The sequence below is a fragment of the Daphnia magna genome, linkage group LG8, assembly GCF_020631705.1.
Source record: "Daphnia magna isolate NIES linkage group LG8, ASM2063170v1.1, whole genome shotgun sequence".
Taxonomy (NCBI): domain Eukaryota; kingdom Metazoa; phylum Arthropoda; class Branchiopoda; order Diplostraca; family Daphniidae; genus Daphnia; species Daphnia magna.
Window position 1 is genome coordinate 180,621 of NC_059189.1, and position 24,691 is coordinate 205,311.

Genomic DNA, 24,691 nt, shown 5'->3' on the forward strand with positions numbered 1-24,691 from the left:
CTTTGCTAAGCTGTCAATAAGTCAGTCGTCTGCTTGTCGTTTTCCCGTGGGCATCTTATGCAACCCTTTCCAGTTCTCATGCTCAACAGAATCTTTCCAATGATTTTTTCCGGATTTGTCCAAGTTTTACGGAATCATGACTAACCGCGTTGCACAAAGATGGAGTCAATTAGTTTTCTGGATGAGAAATGCTCGCGAAGCTTTCAGGTCAGGTAAGGTTATTGATTTTTTAAAACATGCTGTTATTCAACTGGGAGCGCCAAGTCGACATTGCGGTAAAATACTTTTTGGCGCGAAATTTCACGATATCCGGTTAAACTATCAGCGATTACAAAGGCTAACAACAGCTTAAACCACCACCTCATACCTCATTCGAATTTTAGAGTCGCGACCGGGCGAAGTTTCACGCTGTACCATCCCTCTTTTAAAAAACATGGACAAACAATCTAAACCTTTTACAGTTGTGGTGGAAGGAAACATTGGAAGTGGCAAGACTACACTTCTTAACTATTTTAGTAAGTTCAGTGATGTAGAGGTACTGCAAGAGCCTGTTGAAAAATGGAGAGATGTACAAGGACACAATCTCTTGGTATGTTGCTATAAATGTACCACATTTTTCTTTATTATAGCTATTATCTTATTTTTCACATTTTTACCCAGGGCTTACTTTATGATAACCCAGCACGTTGGTGTCTGACTTTCCAAACTCATGTACAGTTGACAATGCTTGATCATCATACCAAGGAGACATCAGCGAAAGTAAAATTAATGGAGCGTTCCCTGTATAGTGGACGCTATTGTTTTGTAGAAAACTTGCACCAGAGTAAGCTGATGGAACCTGCTGAGTATTCAGTCATTTCAGAGTGGTTCAAATGGATCACTAACAATGTTGATGTTGGAATTGATCTCATAGGTAAGATTTATAAAATTTATATTTGTAAACAAAAAAATATCTTTTTATTTCACATTTTATAGTGTATCTAAGAACAGATCCTAAAGTTGTTCATGACCGAATTCTACAGCGTGCCCGAAAAGAAGAGAAAACTGTTCCGTTAAGTTATATCGTAGACCTGCATGAAATCCACGAGAAATGGTAATTGCTTGTTTTAGTATTTGTTTTAGCTGCATACATATTATTTGAATATATTATTAGGCTTCACGACAAAATTTCTCATCCTGTTCCTGCTCCGGTCTTGGAGATAGATGCAAACGTCGATTTAGCTGAAATGCTTGAACAAGTCACTTTAGTTGAAAATCAAATTTTGAACAGGAAAAGGAAGCGTGTTTATTCATCAACCGTTATTTCACCGTCTAAGCTCGTCTCTCCTGCATAGTCACACCTAACAATAACGGAATAATTGCGACAAACTTTCAGAAACTCCATTGATGTGTTGTATCCATAGTCTTGTGTTATTTTGTTCCAAGTAAGATTTTTCTTAATTAATAAACTCGAATTTATAATAATTTTTATTTCAGGATAAATATGCCCTTGATGCTTTTACTGCTGTTTATTAATAAATATCGGTTACTCCACGACTCCACTATCAACACGCTATGTTTCGACTTCGTGGTCTATGCTACATCAACAGTTTATGGTTCTATAAATCTAATATTTTTCTTTTCGTTCAGTAGTTCTCCCAGTTCTCGGAGTAAGACGCTAATCACAAGAAGTGAAATTGACAAGGCTCACCTGGCGGATACGAAACAAATGATCGTGACAGAAGTGACAGAGACAGAAAACCCAGCATTCCAAGCGGAATTGGAAGAGGGTATATCTTTCCCCTGAATGTCCCAACGAAATTGATGAACAAAATGCCGGTAGTACTGATGATCAATTGGAGCAAATACTAGAATCGGTCATTGAGCTTAAAAGTGATGCTAACATTCCCGGCGGAGATAATGAGTAACCAATTACGGACAAAATAACGGACGACATTGATCTAGAATATAAAGAACAAAAGACAGACATAGGAGACATTATCGAAAACAAAACAGAATGCGGCAAACAGCTGAATTGGGTAAAGTAGGTTCAATTCAAGATGCCCGATAATCACGACAAAAACCAAACCAGTTGGGAAAAAGCTGAAGCCAAACAAAGAATTAAGAACTTCGAGAGATCGATGCCCAAACTGCGGTCGTGATCGGTACAATCTTATTCGCCGTGAGGAGAAGGAAATATTATTGAGGTTCCAGCGAAGATGATCAACCCAAAAAATTCCAAGACTGTTGTTGTCGCGATGGAGATTACAAGATAACATAAATATCTAGTCCTGCGCAGCCGATGGTCATCTCACGTCATAACACGAACGGTTGCTACACTGTTTACCGTGCTACTCATGAGTACTCGGGCATACCTCCGTATCCGCAAACGAATCACAGCTGTTGTGATCCTAGACCCAACATTATGCCAACGCTTGAGAGATTGGTCCCCCTCGTTAGGGACATGGAAGCGGCTAATGGTCAGACTCGTTACTAATATCAACCAGTGGACTTTCTCCCTATCTTGAGATAAAAAATCAATAATGACATGCGTGTTGTTTACTTTCAGATAAAATTTAGTTTTAATTCTAAATACATATTAATATGATTGAATGGACTTCAAATTAGTCAAATTGTTTTTTCTACTTGTTTATGGTTTAGGGTAGTTCGGCTGATTCACAGAGCAACGAAAGAGAGGACTAGGCCTTCCTGGGCACCGACAGGGAAATCATTGGTATTGATGGTAAAGCTAAAGAAAAAAAGAAAAGGAAAAAAAAAAAAAAATGGTGTAATCAGAAAGCTCAAAATTTCACTAAAAAATGCTTACCCTATTTGCGTTTCACCGCTAGTTGCTTGAACGCTTCTTACGACCACCTTGGCTTTCTCTGGAATACCAGTCACACCTGACAAATTGAAACGGCGTCCTTCAAGTCCAACATTTAGGACAACAATGTAACTCGTCGAGTTGGTTCGAATCCTATAACACAACCACAACGGTAGTGAAACGTTGCTAAAGGGTAAACATTTATGAGTTTTACTACCTCGTGAGTGTGAAAGCGTCAGCGTCGACTATGGGGAAGTCGTAGGCACCGTAGAGAACTGAAGCTTCTTGCCTGAGCGCAACCATAGTCCGATAGATGTTAAGATGACTGACGAGGTTTTCTTTTTGCAACTTGACGTTGACAGTTGGATAATTTTCTCCCATAGGAAGCCAAGTTTCGGCCGCCGTCGAGAATCCAGCGTTGAAAGTATCATCCCATTGCATAGGTGTGCGGGCGGGATCACGAGAAAATTTTTCGTATCGATCAGGTCCCATCTGACAACCCTGAGGGTCCAATGTGTCTTCATACGAAATGAACTGATCCTTCATGGAAATCTCCTCGCCATAGTAGGTTACCGGTGTACCTGGGAGAAGCATTTGTACCATAATCATACCGTCGACAAGTGCTTCGCCATAACGCGAGGCCAAGCGACGTTGATCGTGGTTGCCCAAAACCCAATTGGCTCCCTGTGGGCCAACCCATGAAGGAATGGCGTCCAAAAATTCGACGATGGTGTCGCGAAGTTGGGTACCATTGTAGGGATAGCCTCTGCTAGTTGTCGTGTTGCAATAATAAAGGCAGTTACTGATGCCGTTGATGAGAGCAAAGTTGAATGGGAAATCGGCCATACGGAATGTTTCATTGCCATAAAACTGGATTACGTTTTCCAAAGGGACGTAAGCTTCCGTCATCATAGCTCTATGTTGACCATCACCGTCTTCATACTCTTGAAGAACTTGTCTGAACTCGGCCATGACGTCGTACGTCTCCGGTCGATTCCATGTAATTTGATCGTGAATAAGGTAATCGTATTGGTCGGGATCCGCATTAGGATTGCCGGATGGCAGTTCGTCGGGGAAAGCTGGATCTTCGTATAGATGGGGGACAGCATCAACTCTGAAACCATCGGTTCCTCTGTCCAGCCAAAAGCGAAGGATATTTTTAAACTCTTCGTGCACCAGAGGGTTACGGTAGTTGAGATCTGGCTGTTTTGCTACAAACTGATGAAGATACCATTGACCACGTTGTTCGTTGAATGTCCACGCTGGTCCACCGAAAACGCTCAACTATTATCAAAAATTGTCTAAGATGCCGCTTGGAATCCAATTCAATTAAAGCTTAATGAAACAATGTGAAAAGATACCCAATTGGTAGGAGGGACACCTGGCGCATCCCCATCAAGCCAGACGTAGTAGTCGGTGTAGGGATCGATTCGGTTGACGGACTTGATAAACCATTCGTGCTCATCGCTGCTGTGATTTGGCACCATGTCCAGAATGAGTTTCAGACCTGTGAACAAATCCAGCAGGTGTTTTGTCTCTGAATTCTCTTGCAAAATAAGGAAAATGAAGATACCTTTAGATTTAGCTGCGGCAGTGAGGTCGGTAAAATCCTGGATTGTGCCAAAGATCGGATCGATATCGGTGAAATCGGATACATCGTAACCAAAATCTGCCATGGGAGATTTGAAAATGGGCGAAATCCATATGACATTGATGCCTAACTGAACAAAGTGGTCTAAACGACTAATGATGCCTGTAAGGACAACCAGCATTTAGTTTGAAATACTGGAACAAGCAAAATATCGCTATAAACCATTTTTACCTTTCAAATCGCCAACGCCATCTCCATCGCTTTATCACATATGACACAAAATTGAAAATGAAATGTTTTTCTTACACGACAATATTCTACGCACAACAATGATCACCTGTCTTGGAAGGAGCGTGGATAGATTTGATAGACAAGACCCTTTTCCAGCCAGTTGAGCGGTTTGTCTTCTCGGCCCTGGTGCTGGATCGACCTCTTTTGATGAATCTTGAACCCAGTCTGAAATCACAACCAAATACAGAATACATCAATTACAAAATTAAATGTTATTCAAATAAAGACATCAATGATGATTACCTGACTTGGGCAAGCAAAAGCGACGGCCAGAACGACCAAGAGAATCACGAGCGATCTCATTGTTATTAGGTGGCTATGTTACCTGACTGATGAACGCCACTCATTTGCCAGGTTAATTATAAGACGCATTTTATGTAACGGTCGTATCGCCAACATGACTAGGATACAAAGTCGTTGCTTCAGAGTATTATCGTAGCTTAACATAAACATTGTCAACAGATCAAATACCATTGTTAAATATCACTAGTGCAGATAACATTTGGGTGTTTCTGGTTGGCCTAAAACATTTGAAAGTTTCAGTTAGCAACACTTGTCTAGACAACCATCTGGAAAATACTGGGTTTGATAAATTTGTGAGCCAATAATACATTAATTCCGGTTGCCGAATGCCCTAAACTAAAAAGAAAAAGGTGCCCCAAAAGATAATCCAGATGTTAGTGTGGCGAGCAAACATGCTCTTGACAACGAACACAATTTTAAAATGTAGGATTGTTTTTTATCATTACAGCGATCGCCCACCACGAGGTTAACAAGTAATAAGAAACCATTATGTGCTATAACCTTAGGGGAAAGAACGCGTTATATGAAAATCGGAAAATTGTTTTACAAAAGATTATTGGACTTACTGACAAAATATCTAGACATTTTTGCTTCTTGATACAGGTCCAGACTTCATACTAGTCAGTTGGTCACTGGATGAGAAGCTTACTTGAAGTTCGGTTTTTTTCTTTTGTTTCAAATGGCGGGATGAGTGTCCGCGTGCATTCCATTTTCTATTTATGGTCAATAAGATGGCAGATAAAACTAGAAAAACTATTCGAAAAGTGATGTTGGAAACTAAAAGGCTGTGTTGCAAATTGTTGGTACAGTCGTATAAGTTAACTATCTTAATTCACGAAAAGCTTATAGCTATTAATGTACGTCAACCATTTTTATTAGTCAGAATCTCAAGGTTGTTACTCTACTGTTTCCCACTCACTCTTTCAATGTTATTTACACATGAAATAGCGCCCTGAACGTTTCGACATCCCAAAGGTTTCCTCTGGACTTTTACGGTTTTCAAAAGCGTTAAAATTATTCCATGTCACGTACATACTGTCGTAATGGCTATTTTCGATTACAGTTTAGAACCCCAAAATGGAACAAAAGAGCAAGGGGAAAGCTATTTGCTAGAATCGATGGAAGAAATGAGGTGAAGTGTAGAGATCTTACGGTATCTAGTCCACCTGAATCCCAGGTCCATCCTCTGAATCCACAAACCGGCTTAAAGGAAAAAACTGGTTTCGATTCGAATGATTAAACCAACAGATGTCTGTTTCTGAGAAGCATTTCAAAACACGTGTGGTGCTGATACTGATTCAGTCACTGAATGAAGTACTTGCCAAATTTGTTCAATATAATTTTTATTTGTATTGAGTATTTTATACGATTCCAAGAGAAAAACTAAAAGTTTATTGTTATATATAATTTTTTTTTTTATTTCGTCATGTCTTTTCCACAATCCCAGAGATGGCCACAAACTTCTGCCGGTTTTGTCGGCCTAAATGTAAACACTAGGGCGTTCTGATCTCCGGCTATTCCGGCAACTCACATCCGTTTAAAAATAGATTTGTCTTGTCACTTGAGTAGTGATGTCACGCTGTGTTAAGAGTGCTAAAACGAAGCAAGAACATTTTCAAATTCAATATTAAAAAATCATCATCTTATTTTGATTGTGACCTTCATTTCAGCCATTACAAAAGAGGTAATTAAATGGTGTTTCTAATATAACCATTTCAGGAAGCATTGTCCTTAAGTTATTTGATTAAGATGTTGTTGTTAAGATCATCCTCACTATTAAGGTCCATCAAAAGTTGGAGAGCAAATCTAGAGCTCCTGCCGTGTTCGTGTTTTGTCAGCACTGGGAAAGGCCATTTAAGAAAGAACGGTATGGCAGACAGCAAAACGAAATCTGGAAACAATCCAGGTAACATATCTGAACTTAAAATTAAACAAATTGAAGATGAAGTAGCATCCAGCTATCTCCTTGTGGACATTGGTGCAAATCTTACAAACTCAAAATACTCTCGAGATCTGGATTCAGTGGTGGAGAGGGCAAAAGATGCAGGTCTTTTTGACAGATTTTCCAACATTTATAATGTATTAACATGATTTGCACTACAGGTGTTAAGAAAATAATGGTGACAGGGGCTTCAGTGCAGTGCAGTAAGGAAGCCTTACGGCTAACTAGGTTGTACCCTGGAATGCTCTATTCCTCGGCTGGTGGGTTTCTGTTTGTGTGTTGAATAGAAACTGTGATAAGCGTCTACATGTATTAGATGTATACATATTGATGGCTGATTTAATTGACAGGTATACATCCTCATGATGCCAAAACGTGGACAGATGATTGCTACGATACCATAAAGGAGTTGGCTAGCAATCCTGAATGTGTTGCAATTGGAGAGTGTGGATTGGATTTCAATCGCAATTTCTCACCTCAAGATGTACAGATGGAAGTGTTTGAAAAGCAGGTTCAGCTAGCTTGCGAAGTAGGCAAACCCTTATTCTTGCACGAACGGGACGCTCACGACGACATGGTAAGGATTCTTGGCAAATTCAAAGATCGAATGCCACCAGCAGTGCTTCACTGTTTCACGGGGACGTCCGCTCAAGCGCTGAAGTATTTAGAAATGGGTCTTTACATAGGACTGACAGGTTTGTCGGCTCAACACGTGTAGCAAAATTGCGTGCAAGTCGAAAAACGGTTATTTATTCGTTTATTTTGGCTAAGGTTTCCTGTGGAAAGACAAGTCAGATGACGGAGTACGATCGATCCTTGAAAAAGGACTCATCCCTCTCGATCGATTACTAATCGAAACCGATGCCCCGTTTATGTATCCGAACGTGCGTGGATCGAAAATCCCAGCCAACATCAAACAAGCCCTGAGCGACAGGTCTCGTAAAAATTCTCGCAAATGGCGTATTAAATGTCTAAAAGATATGAATATAATAAGGAGTTTATGTTTCTAATTTTATACAGGTCCTTGTCTTTCTTGAACCGTTACTGCACCTTCCAGCGCAATGAGCCATGCGCTCTGCCGGTAATTGTGGAGATGATTGCCGCTTATATGAAACGACCGGTGGAAGAAGTGGCTATGGCCACCACAATCAACGCCATCAAGCTGTTTGGTTTCAGTTGAAAACGTGCCTTACACTAATCCCGTACATTTGAGATGACAACGACGACTCTCTTTTCAAAAAAGGTAAAAGGATTTAAAAAAAAAAAAACAAAAAACAAAAAAATCAAATAAATCAAAGGCAAAAAGAATAAACTATACATTGAAATTCACGAGCAGTCCACTCCTTTTAAGAGATTGTTTGTCACTTCTTTTGATGATACCCGTCGCTGGCTAATGGTTTGCGGATGGTTGACTTTGAAAGCGAACGAGCGGTATAAGTTGTCGGCGATGCATGAATCATTTGACTTTGCTGAATGCAGTGTGGATGTGCAGCAGTGTGTGCGCAGTTGCACCAATCAGGTGCTGGAACGCATCCGCCGTGAAAGATGTACAGTTTTATGTATTCGTTTGAGTCTTTTATTCCGCTTCTGTCGTTGCGAACAACCCCACGAGAGGCTGTCGTCTCTCATTTCCAAGTGAACCAGCATTTTAATTCACTGTGCGTCTATACGTGCGATAGGATCTTGACTAGTCTCTTTTTGGCAGGATGAAAAGGTTGGAGGTAAATGCATTTTTTCTTTCAACGAGTGAACACAAAAACAGTTATCGTTGTTGACGTCAACAGGAAAGAAGCAGGTACTTGTACAGCGTCTATTGAAAAGCTTTCGTTTAGCTGATTGCCGTCACCCATGATTGCGGCGAAAAAAAGGCAGTCGCATCCTCATTACGTAGAGTTTTTTTCTTTTTCTTCTTGGATGAGGGTAAAAGTGCGAGGAGGGGCAGTTGCCAATGGAGAAGGCCGTTAATTTCCGATTCTCCGTGGCTCTGCAGCAGTGAAGCCACAGGGAGAAAAAAATGAAAATTTCTGCTGTTTCGATTGCCGCTGTACCGTAGCGCTGGTTTTATTTCAGGGAGATCCCGGTTTGGCGTGGTCCGTGAGAGAGTAAACAATAGAAGAAGAGGCCACACGCATTCTATAGCTGTATAATCACTATTAGTAGGCGAGAGGCAAGAGGCGAGAGGCGAGGAGGAGCATTAGGCGCGCTGATGCAGCCAACGGGCATGGCATTTCGGTCGCCGTGCACGACCGAAATGCATAAGAAAAGAGAATTTCATTTTCTCTTATCGGTCTGCCCAACATGGGCGTTGACCGTTTTTTGAGATTTCGATGCAAAGCGTTGCTCCATCCAATTGATTGATGATAACGGTGGCGACGATGTGTGCGTTCCACGCGCTGCTGTTTAGTGGACGTTTCCTGCCGATCGACACATTCCGCTGGCCACATTGGCCATCAGCTCATCTAAATCTCTTATCTAAATAAGGGAATAAAGCAACAGCAGGCCGTGCTACACACGAAGACGCAACAGAAAAAGAACAAGCCTCTCTTCGTTGAGTAGTATACACCTTATCCGGCACTTGAGTTAATAACGGCTCATGGAGACGGCCTCGTTCGCTCGCGTGATGGTCACCTTAACCCAAGTCTTCCGGCTCTGCTTCTTCTTCTTTTTTTTTTTTTTTTTTTTTTTCTAGTTGGGTAATCCTACACTAAATACAGCCGACGGGGGTTCTCACCGTTTTCCAGCCGATGCATAGATAAGAGGCAGTTTTCTTGTACATCAGCGTGCACGCTTAAATAGTAGATCGCGACCGTGTTTTTCTTGTTTTCTCGACAGCGAAACAGAGAAATGAGTGGGAAAAAAGCAATTCTCCCATTTTTCTATACGTAATCAGATACCTGTTGTTCCTGTATTGCTGTACAAGAGAAAGACGTGCCCTAGCGCATCATGACATGTTCGACATTCATCATGACTGGCTTCTTTTGATTGTTTGGGCACATTGATCTGGAGGACTACTTTGATCGTTCAAACAGCGGAAGTTGTCTAATAAATAAAAAGAAAATTAAATTTTTAAAAATGAAAGAAAAGAGAAGATACCAACAAAAAAAAACCAAATAAAAATGAAGAGGCCGTGGGGTCGTGACCCACTGCTCCATCCTTCAGGCTATTTTTCCACGGTCCTATAATACAACCTTTGATGATCAACATCCGGGGAAGGGGGGACCATTTCATCTTGGTGTGCGACATGAACACACACATATTTCTCTGGAGAACTTGCTGCTGGAACAAACGTCAAATCCCACAGGAAAAATAAAAATAAATAAAAACGAAGATGGAACATTTGTTTACGGCTGCGGGGGTGAAATGAATCGGCAAACGGCGTTCTGGACGATGACACGACGAAGGGGGGGAGGTGTCGGTTCATTAAAACCTCTTTGTTGTTGGCGAACCCGAAGAAAAGGTCCCTGACACTTTTAAAGGGGACCCACGCCAGTTTATTGGCGGTGTTGCTGATGGCTTTTTAGTGTCTTGTCGAGATGCCAAGAGTGGAGGGGGTGAACCAAAAAAAAACGAAAAAAAGAAAATCAAAAAAAAGGGACGACACTTGACGTTACGGTACTTTTTTAGCAGAACAAAGTGGCCAACTAAAAGAAGTAAGAACAGCAGAATAGAACAAGCCATCAAGTGTCACTTGGCCAACGTGGGAAACTAAACACGAAGGAAGAATTTCTCTTCCATCGTAGAGTCGCGCGCCAAATTCGAACGACACCGGACACCATTTCTCTATTTTTCTTCGGATTTCTTCTTTTTCGAATCATTCTCGAGACACGTACGTGTGTATATTTCCTAGGAGGCTCGCAAATATACATTAAGACATGATGAATGATGCAGAGGGGGAGACACACACACACACACAAAAAAGACATAAAAAAAAATGAAACAAACAAAAAAAAAAAAAAAAACGAGCTGCCGTACCGAACATTTTTCTTCATCTTTTTATGCGTTTTTCCTTCGAAAAAAAAAAAAAAAAAAAAAAGGCGGACATTAAAATTTTCTGTAAAAAAAAAACCAAAAAAAAAAGCGGCAGCCACTCGATGAGAATACGGGGCGGGGGGATGCATAATTCGTTTGTAAGGGACACGAGGGAAAAGGGAAAAGAAAACAGAAGAGGAATGCTTTTGTTGCTGGATACAATCAACGAATTTTGTACAAAAAAACATTTGTTTTGTTTTGAAGCTGTGAATATAAAGATTTGTTCCGTTGCATTGGGTTAAAAGAGCGCAAGAACAGCAGAGTTGGCCTTTTAATTGATCGTGTGATGTTTTGAATTGGTGTGAGTGTACTTTCGCCTTGGTTGAGAATGTTGCAATTATCAATTGTTGTCGTAGAGTTGGAATTTTTGTTTTTCTTGGAGCTTGACTAGCGCGCGCTGTGCGTTATAATTGTATTATTTTGTCGTTTCAATTTTTTTTTTTTTTTGTTTTTGTTTTTGTTTTTTTATTAATTTATTTAATTTTTATTATTGTTGTTTATATTTCGTTTCATCAAGTTTGGTTAGAAACCCCCCTCCCGCAACGAAAAAGCACCGGAATGAGGAAGAGAATTTGTTTTGGTCGTCGTCCCGTCGATTTCGATCAACTGTTGTGTGTGTGTATAGGTGTAGGTGTGTGTAGATGTAGATGTGTGTGTAGGTGTAAGCTGTTTTAGGATTGGAAGAATGAATCGAAGAAAGGAAAGCTCAGGGAAGCGAGACGTGAATAGAAGGCCGTTCACAATGGGTCACGGTGTGAACAGGATTGTAGATGATGTTCTCAATCAACGTCTGACAATCCCTGCAGACGTGGCAGTCGCTACCTGACGACGACGACTTCTTGCTGGCTTGCTGAAGCGACGCACCTACCGACGCTTGGGCCGACACCGGCTTTCTACACAGCCGAAAAGCAAAAGAAAACCAATCAGAACGGCGCAACCCAATTGATACCACTCAACGACGGCCCTGCTGTCGTTTGTCATCGATGAGAAATCACCCCACCCCCCATCCCCAGAAAAAAAAAAAATAAAATAAAAAAATAAAAGAGAACAAGAAAAAGAGAAACTCACCTGGCAGGAGTGTTGTTGGTCGACAAAGATTGATGACGCGAAAGAGCTTGGTGCAAGAATGTCTGCGGAGGCTGCGCCAGCGTTTGTTTGCGTCGTTCCGAGCCGCGCCGGCTGAGCACCGGCGACGTCGGAGTCGATTCCGAACTCTCGCAGCAATCGGCCATACCGCCGTTGGGCGAACGCAGCCGAAACTGCGGCAATTTCAATTGAAACGACGAGAAGAGGGAAGACGAAGAGACGACAGGTGACGACTGTTCCAGTTTGTCAGCGTTGGCCCCATACCAAGTCACTTCCGATACGTCGACCGTATCAAACTGGTCGGACGGGATTCTCATCTGCAATTTGTGATTTTTGGTTGGTTTTACTATTTTCGGCGTTGGTGTCGCAACGGACTTACCTTGATGCAACATTTGGTGCAGACGGTGCGGCGGCAAAGTTTGCAGTTGTGCCACCACGAGCCAAAGACCGAAAAGCGCGTCTTTCGACACACGAAGCAAACCTTCATTTCCGGCCGAGAAATACGTTAAATTCACGTTTTAAAAAACAAAACAAAACCAACAAACGAACCTTTCCGTTGGTGACGTCATCTTTGATGGACGAGTCTAATGGCAGGTTGTCGAGCGAAGCGGCCGTCAAGACGCGTCGCATGTGCACCAACTCCTCCAAGGTGACCAGTTTGCCTTGGACAACCTGCTGGAATTCTTTGGAACGGACGAAATCCTCTTGCAAATGGCCGGCGCTCGTGGGCGAACCTGGCGGCGAATGGAGCGACGCCGACGACGATGACGTCGACGAAGACGGACCCGAACACGGCAAAGATCCAGGCTGATCACCTGATTGTTTGTTTTGTTAACGAATTTATGTTTGGAATGTTGCCATTTGTTTCTAAAGAGAGACGGAGAGACGGAGAGAGAGAGGACAACGTACTGGACAAATTGGCCGGATTCAACGTCATTCGAGGATCGGCGCCCTTTCGCGTGTGGCAATTGAGATGCGCGTTCATCGATTGCCTCTTGAAGAATGGATTACTGGTGGTCCTTGTTAGAGGCGGAGGCAGGACGGTCAGACTGTGCCTCCTCGATGGCGATTCGTCTCGTTCTATTGCGATTCATTTTTGTTTTGTTTTTTTTTTTTGTTTTTTTTTGGGGGGGAAGGGGGAGGAGGGAGAAAGAAAAAACCAAACAAAACAAACGAAATCAATCAAAATGAAGCCAACGAAAAATTAAGTCAATCTTTGTTTACCACGGCTCAGATGGCGATTTCTCACGTCCATTTTGGAATTCAAAGGAGTTGACGACTCCGACCTGGAACACGACGAAAACGGGTCGACCACGTAGTCGTAGCGCCGCGGCGGAGATGGCGGAGGCAGTTCCAAATCTTCGTCTTCTTCCAGTTCGTCGTGCAAATGGTCGGCTTTCAACAGTTTTCGTTTCGTTGTCGTCGAGATCGTCGCCGTCGCATTTTCTACCAAGAAATTTTGATTTTAAAATTGGCCATCGAAAAAAAAACGCGTAAATGAGAAACGAAAAAACCCAAAAACAAACAAAAACCTGGCGCTATTTCCAGTTCAAGCCGAGGCAAATGCTCATCCATCATTCGGCTCTACTCTTTCACGTCAAACCTCTTTTACAGGGAATTTTAAAAAACAATAAATGAAAATCAAATCTCTGGTGAACGAGAATTGCCAAAGATTTAGACGACCGCACTGCAAGGAGAGGAAAAGTCGACTGGTCTGTTTGAAGAAAACAAAAAAAACAAAACAAAAGAAAAGAAAAGAAAAAAAAAACGCACACAGGCCCGGGATAGAAAAGCTTTCGTGTTCGTGAGCGGGAGGTTGGGGAAGGAAAAATTGTGTGGCGCCTTTCAAAATTGCGGCTGCAATTCAGTCGAAACAAAAGCTACGTCCCAACAGCAGCTGGAAGTGTAACCTACTTTGGTGTGGGGGGTGCACGCACGCTGAAAGAGCCAGAGAAATCCAAACATCTGTGTCTCTCTCTCTCTCTCTCTCTCTCGCTATTTTGCTCTTTTTTCCGGAGAGAAGAAAACGGGAGGCAGGAGCAAAAGCCCGCAGCCACATCACGCTTTTCTTTTTTCTTTATTTTCTTTTAATTTTTTTTTGATTCCATATAATTATTATGACGACTGATGTGGAGGGCCACTTTCTCTCTAGTGCCGTTCACCGTTGGCTACGCTCTATCGCCATCTTTCCCGCCAGTTTTTTTTTATGATTTCATTTTTATTTTTTCAGTTGTGGATTGTGCCAAGGTCTCGTAATCAACCAAACATCTCGGCCTAATTAACACGTCAGCCACCTACTTGTCTCGAACACGCAGAAAACATATGTTGTTGGCATGACTGGATCCTTTCACTGAGTGCCTTGATTTCTCAGCTGCATCGATCGCAACGGATGGACGGAGGTCCGTCCGTCCGTTCCGTTCGACTTCACTTTTCTCTTTTCTTTTTCCTTTTTTCCCGATTAACTTGTCGTTTTTCGTTTCGCTCGTTCGGACGGCCTATTTTTTTTCGCCCTTTCAGCTAAAAATTAAAAAAAGGAGAAAAAAAGGGGGGGAAATAAAAAAACTCTTTTCGATCTGCGCTTTGGCATGTCGTCATAAACAATGACGACGACAAGCATCGCCCTTCCGGCGTGCATGCAGCTGGATTCGTTCATCCGTGTCCGACTACGACGACGACGACGACTACTACCGTACTACTACTGAATTTTATTATTTCATGATTGTTTTGGCAGATGCTGTTATTCCTATAACTGGCGGCACAATTTTCTAAAATGAAAACTATCGCCCTCCTCTTCGTTTCTTTTCCAGAAAAAAACAAACAAAATAAAATAAACCAAACAAAACAGACACACGCCATCTAAAGAAAACTGCTCTCTTCTTCTTGAAAGGGCTTCTCGAAAGGGCTTCTCGAAAGGGCTTCTCGAGGAATGATATCGCTCAATCTCTGAAATGTGTTACCTGTCCGATTGACCAGAAGGCATCGAGTGGGTCTCAATTCCTTGGAATCGTGCTGTCGAATCGACTCCATGAGCAACTCGACCGGAGTGGAAACGCGACGAGTCAGCGGCCGCAATTTCCTCTCAGACGCCTACACCAGTTAGAGGATTTAGTTTTGAATTTGAGAAAAACGTAAAACGTAAAAGTAGATAATCAATCGGAATGAGGGGCTCACCTTGCGAAGAGGCGGGCGAGATCGGATGAATTCCAGGATGACGGCATGCGCGTCTTTCTTGACGCGAGGCGGAATCGTTCCGTCTACCATCACCTGGCGCAACTTGTAGCGCCTCGATCGGATGTCGTCCATCATCATTTCGTAGGGCGTCAGTTCGTATTCGTAGGGTTTGCGCGCGCTCTCGCCTCCCGACGCCGACTTCAACTTGACTCCGTTTCGCAGCTGACGGATGACCTGCACCCACAGTCGCGCCTGTCACCGCAAACACACGTCACAACGTTAAACATCAATTCCCTTAGTCTCGCGCAGTTTCGCTTCGAATGGCTTCGCTTTTGCACGTGTCACGTTGGCCATTTGCGGCCCATGACGTGACCGTCTCTTTTCATTCTATTCTCGTTCATGACATCACTGCCTTTGTCATTCCAACCGATTCTCCTGTAAACGCCAATGGCAATGATGTTCTACCCCCTCTTTTTCGCACCCACTCTCCTTTTTCGGGACGGCCGAACGCAGACCGGACTGCCTCGATTCAAACGAATGTCGTCTGCCGTTCCTTTTTTTTTGCCTTCTTCATTCAAATGCCATCCGACATGAGAGATGAATCACGCGGGCCTCTATTCAAATCGTCTGCTCACGAACAGCAGAGAGACCAAAAGAAGCAAATTCCGGATATGAATCGTAAAACAAGGGGAAAGAAAAGATTAAAATCTCTGCTTCCACCTACCATTCCATCTGAAATCATTCAAAAACCCCACAAAAAAACCAAAAAATTCCAAAAAGTGTTATCTCTTTCTCGTATTTCTCGTATTCACTGGCTAGAGCGCTGATGTTGCCCCTTTTCCTCTGCTTGGGAATCTCTTTGCCGCTTCCGGTTTGATGGATGATGCCAGCTCTTTTATTCTCTCCATCTTTTCTGATGACTTTTCATGTGAATGTGTGTGGGGTGCGATAAAATAAAAGGGATGAAGAAGAAAAGGCCAGCGCCACACTTGGTGGAGATATGATGGCATCCGTTGGATAGTGGCCGGCAGATGCCCCCTTTCCTTACTACCTTGTTCCATCTTCAACTACAAAGATCGATGTGTCCGGCTCTTTCCTTTTTGTTTTTCTTTCTTTAAATCTTTTGGTGATGCAGCACCTGAAAAGGACATTCCTCTGGCCACGTTTTCCCCCCCTCCTGACTTTTGCCGACAACGGACCTCCCACCCTTCCCCTATTGAATATCCATTTCAATAGTCATAAAAGAAGATGGCCATAAAACACCAACGGCCGAAAATTGGTAGAAAAGGGAGGCGAAGGAACAATTTCATCTCGAAATCCCGGTGCAAGAAAAACAATGTCGGCAACTCACTTGAAACGGGGTGACCGGTTCAAATCGGATTTTTCCATTTCTCGTCTGCTGTTCAATTGAGTTGAGAGCGGCAGCAACGATAACAAAAGAGATGAGGGGGGCAGGGGAGAATCCAGCGAGTCATCCTGGTAACATTTCTTTTTTTCCTTTTCTTTTTCTTTTTCCTTTTTTTGTGTATGTGTGTATGTGTGTGTGTGTGTGGAGGGGATAGGTGGATACGACCCCAGCGTGACCTAACCAACTCCACCCTTTTCCGGCCATTCCCCCTCTCTCTCTCCCCCCACTCTTTGAGGTCGTTTTGATCCGACCGACCAAACACACTCGTTTTTTGCTTTTCATTTTTCATTTTCGAACGAGAGAATTTATTTTGTGACATCATCGGCGAGAGAATTAGACACAGAGTGAGAGACGGGGGGGAAACGAGAATGACGAGGTTCAATGGCCTTCTCCCCTCCGCCTCCCTGTGCGTAACAAGGGCAAAAAGCCAATGCACGCGACGCTAGTCCATTTCGATATTTTAATTCTCATCCTGTCCCTTTTTCTCACAATACACACGACTCGAATAATAGCTGGCAATCATAATGATTACGATTCTCTTGCTCGATTGTACGTTATGTCGCAGCAGAAAACAACAACTCGGCTTATTCACTTCTCTGTACAAGGTCATCTTCTGTTGAGGGTTAAATGTTAAATGTCAAATGTCAACCGAAAGATCTGCCATATTTCTGTTCTGTTCTGTGTCTTTTTTTTGTTTTGTTTTGTTTTGTTTTTTCTATTCGTTTGCCTCTTGGCTAGAGAAACTGTTTGACAAGACCTTCTTTTTTTCCTGTTTCTGTTTCCTATACTAAAAGGGTAAACCCAACCTTCTTCTGTATGCGGCCCTTTGGCGCAGCCAAAAGGTTAACCGCATCCACACGCTCCCGCGGCGCGCGTGAGACGCTCGCAACCTTTTATTAGTTTCTGTAGTTTTCGTCTCTCTGGCCAATCATCTCTCCTTCCCCTTCTGTTTCTTTCTTTCGAAAATCGCTTTCCACTTGAAGCGTGTTGGCTTTCGTGCGCATACATAGTCGCTCTTGATTCGCCGCTTAGTCAGATGAGGGAAATCAGTTTGAATATCAAAGACGCCAGGTAATGGGCCAATGTAAACAAAGGGGCTTACCCAGTCGGCCAAATGCAGTCCCGTCAGCTCCTGTGAATGCGTTTCCGACTTGTTGTTTCGTAATTCCCGCCAATCTTCGGGTGCTGTTGCGTCCCAGAAAAAATCCAAAGAGACACGAGAAAAGAAAAGAAATGAAACATTTTTGGGTCAACTAATCAAAGCAGCACACACACACACACAGACACACACACACACACAAGCCAATTGAACAAAGGGGAACAATTGAAAAACATGTGGAAGAAGGAGGACACGCAGAGATGATGATGACGGGTACAAAAAAAACAAAGCAAAAAAAAAAAAAAACAAAAAAAATGCTCACCTGACGAGACTTTGACGAGGAAATCGGAAAACTCGAGCGTCTCGGCAACGAGGGCGCGGCAAACGGCCCGAAAATGGGCGTCCGCCTGGTTGGACGAGGCTGTGCTGCTGATTTGCATCCGACAGCGCTGGGCGACGCGGCAGTCACGCAAACATAGAATCGGTTAAGAAAGAAAAGAAGACAACAAAAAAACGGAATGAGAAAGAATGTCAACATTATCAACAAGAAACCAAGATGGATTCCAACACATTTAACCACACATACAAAAAAACAAAAACAAACAAAAGAAAAGAGAATAGGAAAAAAAACGAGTTTGTTCGTATTGAAAAAGTAGCGTCCAAATGTCGGAAACATCAGCCACAAAATTGTATCGTCCGAATTAGAAAAAAACAGCGGGGGGAGGCTGTACGAGCAGACACACATACACGAACGAGATGATGGACGAGCGTAACATGGACGTCGACAAAAGAATGTACAAACAGCTGCTCCTGATACTAATCTTGTTTCTCTCTTCTTTCTTTCAAGATTCTCTTTCTTGATAATAAAAATAAAAATTTGAAAAGATGAAAGTAAATGACGGCAGACGAGTGAGAAAGAGCAACGCACTTGAACCCCAACATCTGCGCACCAAAGATAATCATTTCCTTTTCAAAAAAGAAACAAGGACTTTGGATGGACACACATTTCCCTCTTCTTTCAAACGCTTGTTAAGACGATGATGCTGGTGGAAGCCATCATTTCAACAGTTAAAAAGGCACCTGTTACACTTTTGAACTCGTCGTGATTTCACTCCCCCCGTGGAGTTGCACACGCAGCCTCGACATTCATTTCTCTTCTTTCATTCGTCCCCCGTTGATTTGAATGAGAGGGATGAAATGACAGGCGGACATGTCTCGTTTCATCATCGTCTCTGTGCGAACGTGACGTCACCTGCAGGATTTCATTGACGTCGATCGAGCGAATTGCGCCCACAGATGAAAAAGGGCGTCGCGCACGCCCAATTGAAAAGAGGAAAAAAGAGGAAAAAAGAGGAAAAAAGAGGAAAAAAGAAAAAGATGCTGTTTCAATATCATATCAGTTTCCCTTCATTTCTCTTCTCCTTGTCTGCCCCAGCCTTCTTGATTATGCAAATGAGAAAATATCTCCTGGAATATTCAACGTGGCTTCTCTTTCCTTTTTGGCGTATCTTTTTGCGTCTCGCAGCGTCGGCAGATCCATTTCCGGAATGAACGACGGACAGATCGATGGACGGCCAGGGAGACTCAGAGAAAGCAGCGTCGCCCAGAGATCAGATAACGCCATCAAACAAACATTTCATTTTTCTTTATTTCTTTTCTTTTCATTCTGTCATGGCCGTTTTTGGCTATTGGCGCAAAGAAAATCGTTTGCCAATGCGTGAAATGGACGAAGGTAAGCGGACACTGACAACAGCGCCAAAGAGCAGCTTCGAATTTCAACAGCAACAGCGCCGATGGCGAAATTCTGTTTTTATTCTATAATTGGTTTCTTTTTTCTTTTTTCTTTTTAAATGAAAAAAATAATTCGTACTTTCGTTTTTTTCACGTTGGCATAGTAAAGTGGTAGTAGTTCCGCATTTGGATTGACTCACGAGGGCAACTACTTCAAGAACAAAACTATTTTGAAAGCCAGGAAGGCGATAGTTTAGGCGGCCGAAATGAGACGCACACAAACCTGTCCGTCCTTGCCTGCAGCTATCAACATCATAAAAGATAATGACCACCCACCGAAAGGCTTCATCAAGTGAACGCCAAGATGAACAAGTGGCCAACCCGTCAGCGGGTGGTGGTGGTGGTGGGATTTTGATTTCGATTCATCTTTTCCTCGTTTCTTTCTCTCTTTCTTTCTCTTTTAGAGTTTCTTTTTTTTTTCTTCGAGTTTTCTTAAAAGAAGAAACGACAACGATGACCAAACCAATTGCAATTGAACTGGTCAAATTCTCATAAGGCATTATTTTTGATGATGACGCCTTCAGGCATCCAAGATAAAGGACGACGACAATCCATTCACGTCTATTCAAGACGCAGGTAGGGAGTCCAGTTCCGGGACCATTTCCCCAGAATTGGGAACAACATCAACAAAATAGTAAAGGAAATTTTTAAAAATAAAAAGATTAAAAAAAATTATTTTTTTTTTAAGAAATAGGGGGAAGAAGAAAAAGAGAGAGAGAAAAAAAAAGAGAAAACTCAACCGACTTTTTGATTGTTGGATTCGTGTTGACACTGGGAATGGCCGCTGTGGCCGCTGTGGCCGGCCATTTTGATGATTTTGTTCCCATCAAAAGAATTTTCAAAAAGAGGCCCGTTTTAGCATTCCGACCTTCTTCTTTTCAACACCAACTCTTATATTAGAAGACGGAAATGTGATTGATCCTTTTTTCTTTTAATCAGCTTTCTTCTACTTGTAAAATGTTGTTGACGGCCCTTTCCTCATTGTCCGCCGGTGCGTGTCATTGCCGCTCCATCGTCTTTGCTCCTATTTTCAATTTATTATCCGCCCTTTTTTGGTTTTTTCTTTTTCTTTTCGCGCTTGTTTCAAACGATGGCGGTCAATTTCAACAAACAGTTAATTCCCCTCTGTACACAACTGCCCGAGGTCCCAAAATCCCCCAAATCTACTTTTTTCATTAAACAAAAAAAAATGTTTCCCCTCTTTCCTGCGTGTTTAGTTATTTCTCCCCCCTTTCCTAACCCAAAGAATAATAATAATCAGAGAGGGAAGCATGGCTGTCGAGAGAGTCGGTCACGATCGGCTGATCACGCCAAACAAAAAATAAAAAGGTTTTTCCGTTTTTTTTCTTCTTTGCAATCAAAGCGACTGATCCGCCATTTTGTGCTTGTGTGTGTGTGTGGTATGGTCAAAAGAGGCGTGATGGATAGCCGCAACATTTTCACGCTCCTATTGCTTACATAAATTAGCCAATGGTGGAGAGGCGGGCACAATCTCCCAGCGCAAATCTCCACTGCAGATTTCAAAGAAGAAGAAGAGGAAGCGAAAAAAAAAATGGCCCGTGTCCCGTCCCCACCATGACCATATGCAAAAAGAGAATCCCGCACACGCGCATTCTTTATTTCATTTCATTCGAGAAAATGCTTTGCACAAACGCACGTTTGGCTACACTCAAATATTTGCTTCTATTCGGACGTGGGTGTTTGATTTCGACCCTCGTTGCTTATCAGAATTATTCATTTTCTTTTTTTTTTAAATAAACAAAATGGCCAAATATTGGCAAAGAGTGTGTCGACACAACTTGAAACATGCTTTCAACGAGTCGATGTCTACCGACTTGTGTTTGTTTCGTTCGTGTACGGTGACCATGTCGACAAACAATAAAACCACTTTGCCCCTGCTGCTCCAGTCACGCTCCTTCCATGACATTACAAAATTGTGCAATGGAAAACAAACAAAAACAAAGCGAAAGAGCAACTTACATCCATGACGTGAGACAATGACGTCATCGTGGCGGCAGCGCAGCGGCAGCAGCAGCAACAGCAGCGGAGGAGGAGGAGGTGGAGGAAGCGTTGGAGGTCGTCTCGACGTTAACATTCGCCATCGCTGCAGACTCTTCCACTTCGCCGGAATCCTGTTCGATTCCTTCGTCCTCGGCCGATTGGCATTCGCCTGAATCTGTTAACGCAAGACACGGGCGACATTTAAGAGCAATCCGATACATTTGCGGTTAGAGTCGATAAAACGATGGTCGAACGAGAAACGTCATCCAAGTCAAGGCAAACCGGAAATGTTCATAGTGTCAAAACAAATGAAAATAATAAATAGAGTTGTAAAAACAATGGCGTGACGTCATCATTGAAGAAGAAAAGGAAGAACCTGGAGAACGACCTCGAAAATGAAACGATCGATACGAGAGAGAGAGAGACGGACACCTACGCACGGCTGGCCATTACAACGACACAACCAAACTATTACGTCGCTTTCCATTCCGTGAGTTCGACATGGAAGAAAACTTTCGAAAATGTTTGTCGCGAAAATCAGCGTTGCCTTTGCCTCTTGTTCTCCGTCGCCATGTTATGTCACACTACAAGGCGCCATCGCTTCTCCATCATCTTCAGCTTCTTCCGCAATGCAAATCTCTACCCCTTTTTTTTGCGTTTTTGTTTTGTTTGGCTCTTTAGGTGGGTGGATGTTGTTGGACAGGATCCAGTAGCCGCCGCGTGCCGAACACATCGACCAAGTCACCACAAAAGAATTCCTCTCTTTCTCCCTGATCGTCGCATTCATTTTCTTCTGGTGAACCAACCAATTGGAGAAAGTTGTCCGACCCAGAGAGACTTTCTCTTTTCATTTGTTTTTGTTTCTTCTCTCCCCCCCACCCCCCACCCACCTCAAAAAACAAAACAAAAGGAAAAGACTCGAAAATAAAATGGAAGAATGACGACGATAATCGAAGGGAGAGGGTAGTCGAGCGTGTCAACACTTTCACGCGCAAGAGAGCGCAGGTTTTGCGAGGCCGCGTTATCGATCGATTGAAATCCATTGCGCCAATCTTCGGCGCAGCCACAAGCAAACAAGTAAGCCACGTGTTCCAAAACCCCCACTCCAAAACCAAAACAGCCATTCACCACCGTGTAATGGTGCGTCGCCATTTGAATGCAGCCCCAGGTACGACTCGGTCGTGAGCAAAAGAAAAAACAATCATCATTTCATTTTTTTTTAGTTTTCTTTTAATCACGAGGAGGATTTTCTTCCTTTTGTTTGGCTTTAATACGTTGCAAGGCCAGGCAAATTGTTCTTCATCATCATCAGACATTCTCCGGTTCTAACGGCTATCCTCCTTCCATCCGATAGCCACCAGAAATCTTTGGGGAAAAAAAAACAAAATACAATTTGAAAAGCTGAGCTGGTCCTTTATGCTCCATTGGAGAAAGAAGAAGAAGAAGAGGAGGAATGTAGGTCACGCTTCCCCTCCCGGCCCGCGTCTCTTTCTACACACTGGCCACAATGGACACACAGCGCATTTCCTTCTCATTTTTCTTTTTCCATCTCCGTCTCAACAGTTTTCTTTTTCTTCCCCCCCCCCCTTCCTCTTACACCACACCTGACACACACACACACATACATTCGTTTTTCAAAGATATCTAATATATATACTGTATATATTTCCCTTCCCAGTTTCCACCTCTTCTTTCTTTCTTCTTCAACATTTTTCCTTTCCTTTATTTTCATTTTTGAGAGGGGGTTATTTTATTTATTGGTAGATGCTTTGTTGGTGATAACCCAGCTCTCCTCGCCCCCTCGTTCTTCGGCAGAAGAAAAAAAGGACCAAGCGTTCGACGTTGAAACTCATCAAACCGTCCAAGAGATCACTATCGAAAACGAAGCCTATGCAAATCAGTTGAAGAGCAAAGGAAGAAGAAAAAAAAAGAGGCTGATGACGGCAGCGTCGTGATGTATCGTCGTGACCTTTCCGATGTATTAAACAATTTTTTTTGTTTTTTTCTTTCCTTTTTACCCCCCGTCCTTGGTCGAGACATCCGGACTCTTTGAAAGAAAAGAGAAAGAAAACGACGTCTACCTGATCGGTCGTCTTTTCTTTCCACCTGAGAATGGGCGAAGCAAAGAAAAGGTAGACAGATGCATCACGAGAGAATGTGAAAGAAGAGAGGGGGAAAAAAAGGGGGCCCAACGACTCCGCCTCCTTCGTCCAGCTCTTTTTTGTTTGTTGTCGTTGTTCTTTTGTTGGATCGAAAAAGTCCAAGTCGTACGAGTGGCCACGACTCGCATCCGACCACGTTCCTATTCAGGTGCAAAATGGAGATGGTGGTGGGCTAAGCAAAGCGAGTCTAGCTAAGAACCTTATATGGCTTTGTTCACAACCAGATAAAAGCCCAAAGGCCCGTCCATCTGTGCACTGCACCACTACACTCGAGAGACGAGAAGCAGGTGGAAAGAGGACCGACGAGGTTATACAGGTGGTCATTCCATTCCAACCGTTTCCTTTTTTTTTCTTTCTTGCTTGACCACCCCGCCACCCTCCCCATCCACCCCAGAACAAACAAAAAAACATCATCATCGTGTCCGGTCAGAAATCGGCAAACAAAAGGCTCTTCATTGTCTTCTTCTTTATCAACAACATTTCGGTCAAAAGGTTATCTCTCTCATCTTTCGCATAAAAATTCGTGCGCAAAGCGCAAAACAATTTGATTCGACGCTGCTGCCCCCTCCACTCTCAGAAAAAAACATTCCATTTTTATTGACAAACATTCTTTTCGGTACACATTTATGAATGCCCCCACCCTCTCTCTCTCTCTCCTTTTTGTTTTGCCCGGCCAGTCCCGTCCTCCACGTCTCTCAACATCTGACCATTTGAGTTTTTGTGGTTCTTCCTAAACGAAAAAGGCGGGCACGCGGCTCAGGATTTTTTTAATACTCACGCGCGAGAAAAAAACAAGAAAAAATTAGAAAAAGGCGGAAAACCCCTCGGTTCTTATCTCGTCTGCAATGTCCGTTTTACGTCAAAAATTTCAAAAACAACAACGGAGAAAAAAAAAGATAGCACGACGCTGACCTCATCGTCCAAGTCGTCTAATAGGTCTTCATTTTTAAAAATCTTGTATCAGCAATACGTGACGTTTGAATAGACAACGAAAACAAAACAAGTAAAAAACCG

At 42.8% G+C, this 24,691-nt stretch overlaps 4 protein-coding genes across 7 annotated transcripts; 2 read left to right on the plus strand and 2 right to left on the minus strand.

Annotated features, from left to right (window-relative positions):
• The first annotated feature begins 28 nt into the window (after positions 1-28).
• LOC116929646 (deoxynucleoside kinase) lies at positions 29-1,536 on the plus strand. Of its 2 annotated transcripts, XR_006650998.1 has the most exons (6): positions 29-212; positions 384-589; positions 661-913; positions 976-1,093; positions 1,154-1,424; positions 1,477-1,536. XR_006650998.1 is itself a non-coding variant. In XM_032936929.2 (5 exons), the coding sequence occupies exons 1-5, from the start codon at positions 137-139 to the stop codon at positions 1,332-1,334; spliced, it is 834 nt and encodes a 277-aa protein (XP_032792820.1). In that variant the 5' UTR covers positions 29-136; the 3' UTR covers positions 1,335-1,536. The 2 variants fall into 2 exon arrangements, 1 of the variants encoding a protein (XP_032792820.1); XM_032936929.2 differs by having other exon boundaries at positions 1,154-1,536.
• Positions 1,537-2,523: 987 nt separating this feature from the next.
• LOC116929642 (maltase A3) lies at positions 2,524-5,086 on the minus strand. The gene is made up of 8 exons (XM_045178604.1): positions 4,929-5,086; positions 4,732-4,850; positions 4,626-4,654; positions 4,377-4,556; positions 4,165-4,310; positions 3,021-4,087; positions 2,807-2,956; positions 2,524-2,728 (listed from the first exon to the last, which is right to left on the minus strand). Exons 1-8 carry the CDS (start codon positions 4,986-4,988, stop codon positions 2,656-2,658), a joined length of 1,824 nt encoding a protein of 607 aa, XP_045034539.1. The 5' UTR covers positions 4,989-5,086; the 3' UTR covers positions 2,524-2,655.
• Positions 5,087-6,142: 1,056 nt separating this feature from the next.
• On the plus strand, positions 6,143-8,259 carry LOC116929644 (3'-5' ssDNA/RNA exonuclease TatD). 3 transcript variants are annotated; one of them, XM_032936924.2, is made up of 6 exons: positions 6,143-6,672; positions 6,738-7,035; positions 7,092-7,190; positions 7,281-7,625; positions 7,702-7,864; positions 7,951-8,259. In XM_032936924.2, the coding sequence occupies exons 2-6, from the start codon at positions 6,738-6,740 to the stop codon at positions 8,108-8,110; spliced, it is 1,065 nt and encodes a 354-aa protein (XP_032792815.2). In that variant the 5' UTR covers positions 6,143-6,672; the 3' UTR covers positions 8,111-8,259. The 3 variants fall into 3 exon arrangements, with proteins under 3 accessions (XP_032792815.2, XP_032792817.2, XP_032792816.2); XM_032936926.2 differs by having other exon boundaries at positions 6,150-6,672; positions 6,752-7,035; XM_032936925.2 differs by having other exon boundaries at positions 6,156-6,672; positions 6,770-7,035.
• Positions 8,260-10,744: 2,485 nt separating this feature from the next.
• Positions 10,745-21,667, minus strand: LOC116929649 (protein spire). The gene is made up of 11 exons (XM_045178603.1): positions 21,495-21,667; positions 18,046-18,172; positions 17,727-17,809; positions 15,217-15,468; positions 15,003-15,132; positions 13,270-13,491; positions 12,955-13,125; positions 12,595-12,860; positions 12,425-12,526; positions 12,028-12,362; positions 10,745-11,852 (listed from the first exon to the last, which is right to left on the minus strand). Exons 1-11 carry the CDS (start codon positions 21,519-21,521, stop codon positions 11,666-11,668), a joined length of 1,902 nt encoding a protein of 633 aa, XP_045034538.1. The 5' UTR covers positions 21,522-21,667; the 3' UTR covers positions 10,745-11,665.
• Between the last annotated feature and the right edge of the window lie 3,024 nt (positions 21,668-24,691).

Bases quoted from the DNA above. Each gene is read 5' to 3' on its own strand.
- LOC116929646 (XM_032936929.2), top strand. From the start codon at position 137: ATGACTAACCGCGTTGCACAAAGATGGAGTCAATTAGTTTTCTGGATG. The intron at 213-383 runs GTAAGGTTATTG...TTCGAATTTTAG, and splicing joins TCGCGAAGCTTTCAGGTCAG to AGTCGCGACCGGGCGAAGTT. The intron at 1,094-1,153 runs GTAATTGCTTGT...ATATATTATTAG, and splicing joins CATGAAATCCACGAGAAATG to GCTTCACGACAAAATTTCTC.
- LOC116929642 (XM_045178604.1), bottom strand. From the start codon at position 4,988: ATGAGATCGCTCGTGATTCTCTTGGTCGTTCTGGCCGTCGCTTTTGCT. The intron at 4,851-4,928 runs GTAATCATCATT...TTGTGATTTCAG, and splicing joins CTTTTGCTTGCCCAAGTCAG to ACTGGGTTCAAGATTCATCA. The intron at 4,655-4,731 runs GTGATCATTGTT...TATGTGATAAAG, and splicing joins CCACGCTCCTTCCAAGACAG to CGATGGAGATGGCGTTGGCG.
- LOC116929644 (XM_032936924.2), top strand. From the start codon at position 6,738: ATGTTGTTGTTAAGATCATCCTCACTATTAAGGTCCATCAAAAGTTGG. The intron at 7,626-7,701 runs GTTTGTCGGCTC...ATTTTGGCTAAG, and splicing joins TCTTTACATAGGACTGACAG to GTTTCCTGTGGAAAGACAAG. The intron at 7,865-7,950 runs GTCTCGTAAAAA...AATTTTATACAG, and splicing joins AAACAAGCCCTGAGCGACAG to GTCCTTGTCTTTCTTGAACC.
- LOC116929649 (XM_045178603.1), bottom strand. From the start codon at position 21,521: ATGACGTCATTGTCTCACGTCATGGAT. The intron at 18,173-21,494 runs GTAAGTTGCTCT...CGCGTCGCCCAG, and splicing joins CATTGTCTCACGTCATGGAT to CGCTGTCGGATGCAAATCAG. The intron at 12,861-12,954 runs GTACGTTGTCCT...ACAAACAATCAG, and splicing joins GAATCCGGCCAATTTGTCCA to GTGATCAGCCTGGATCTTTG.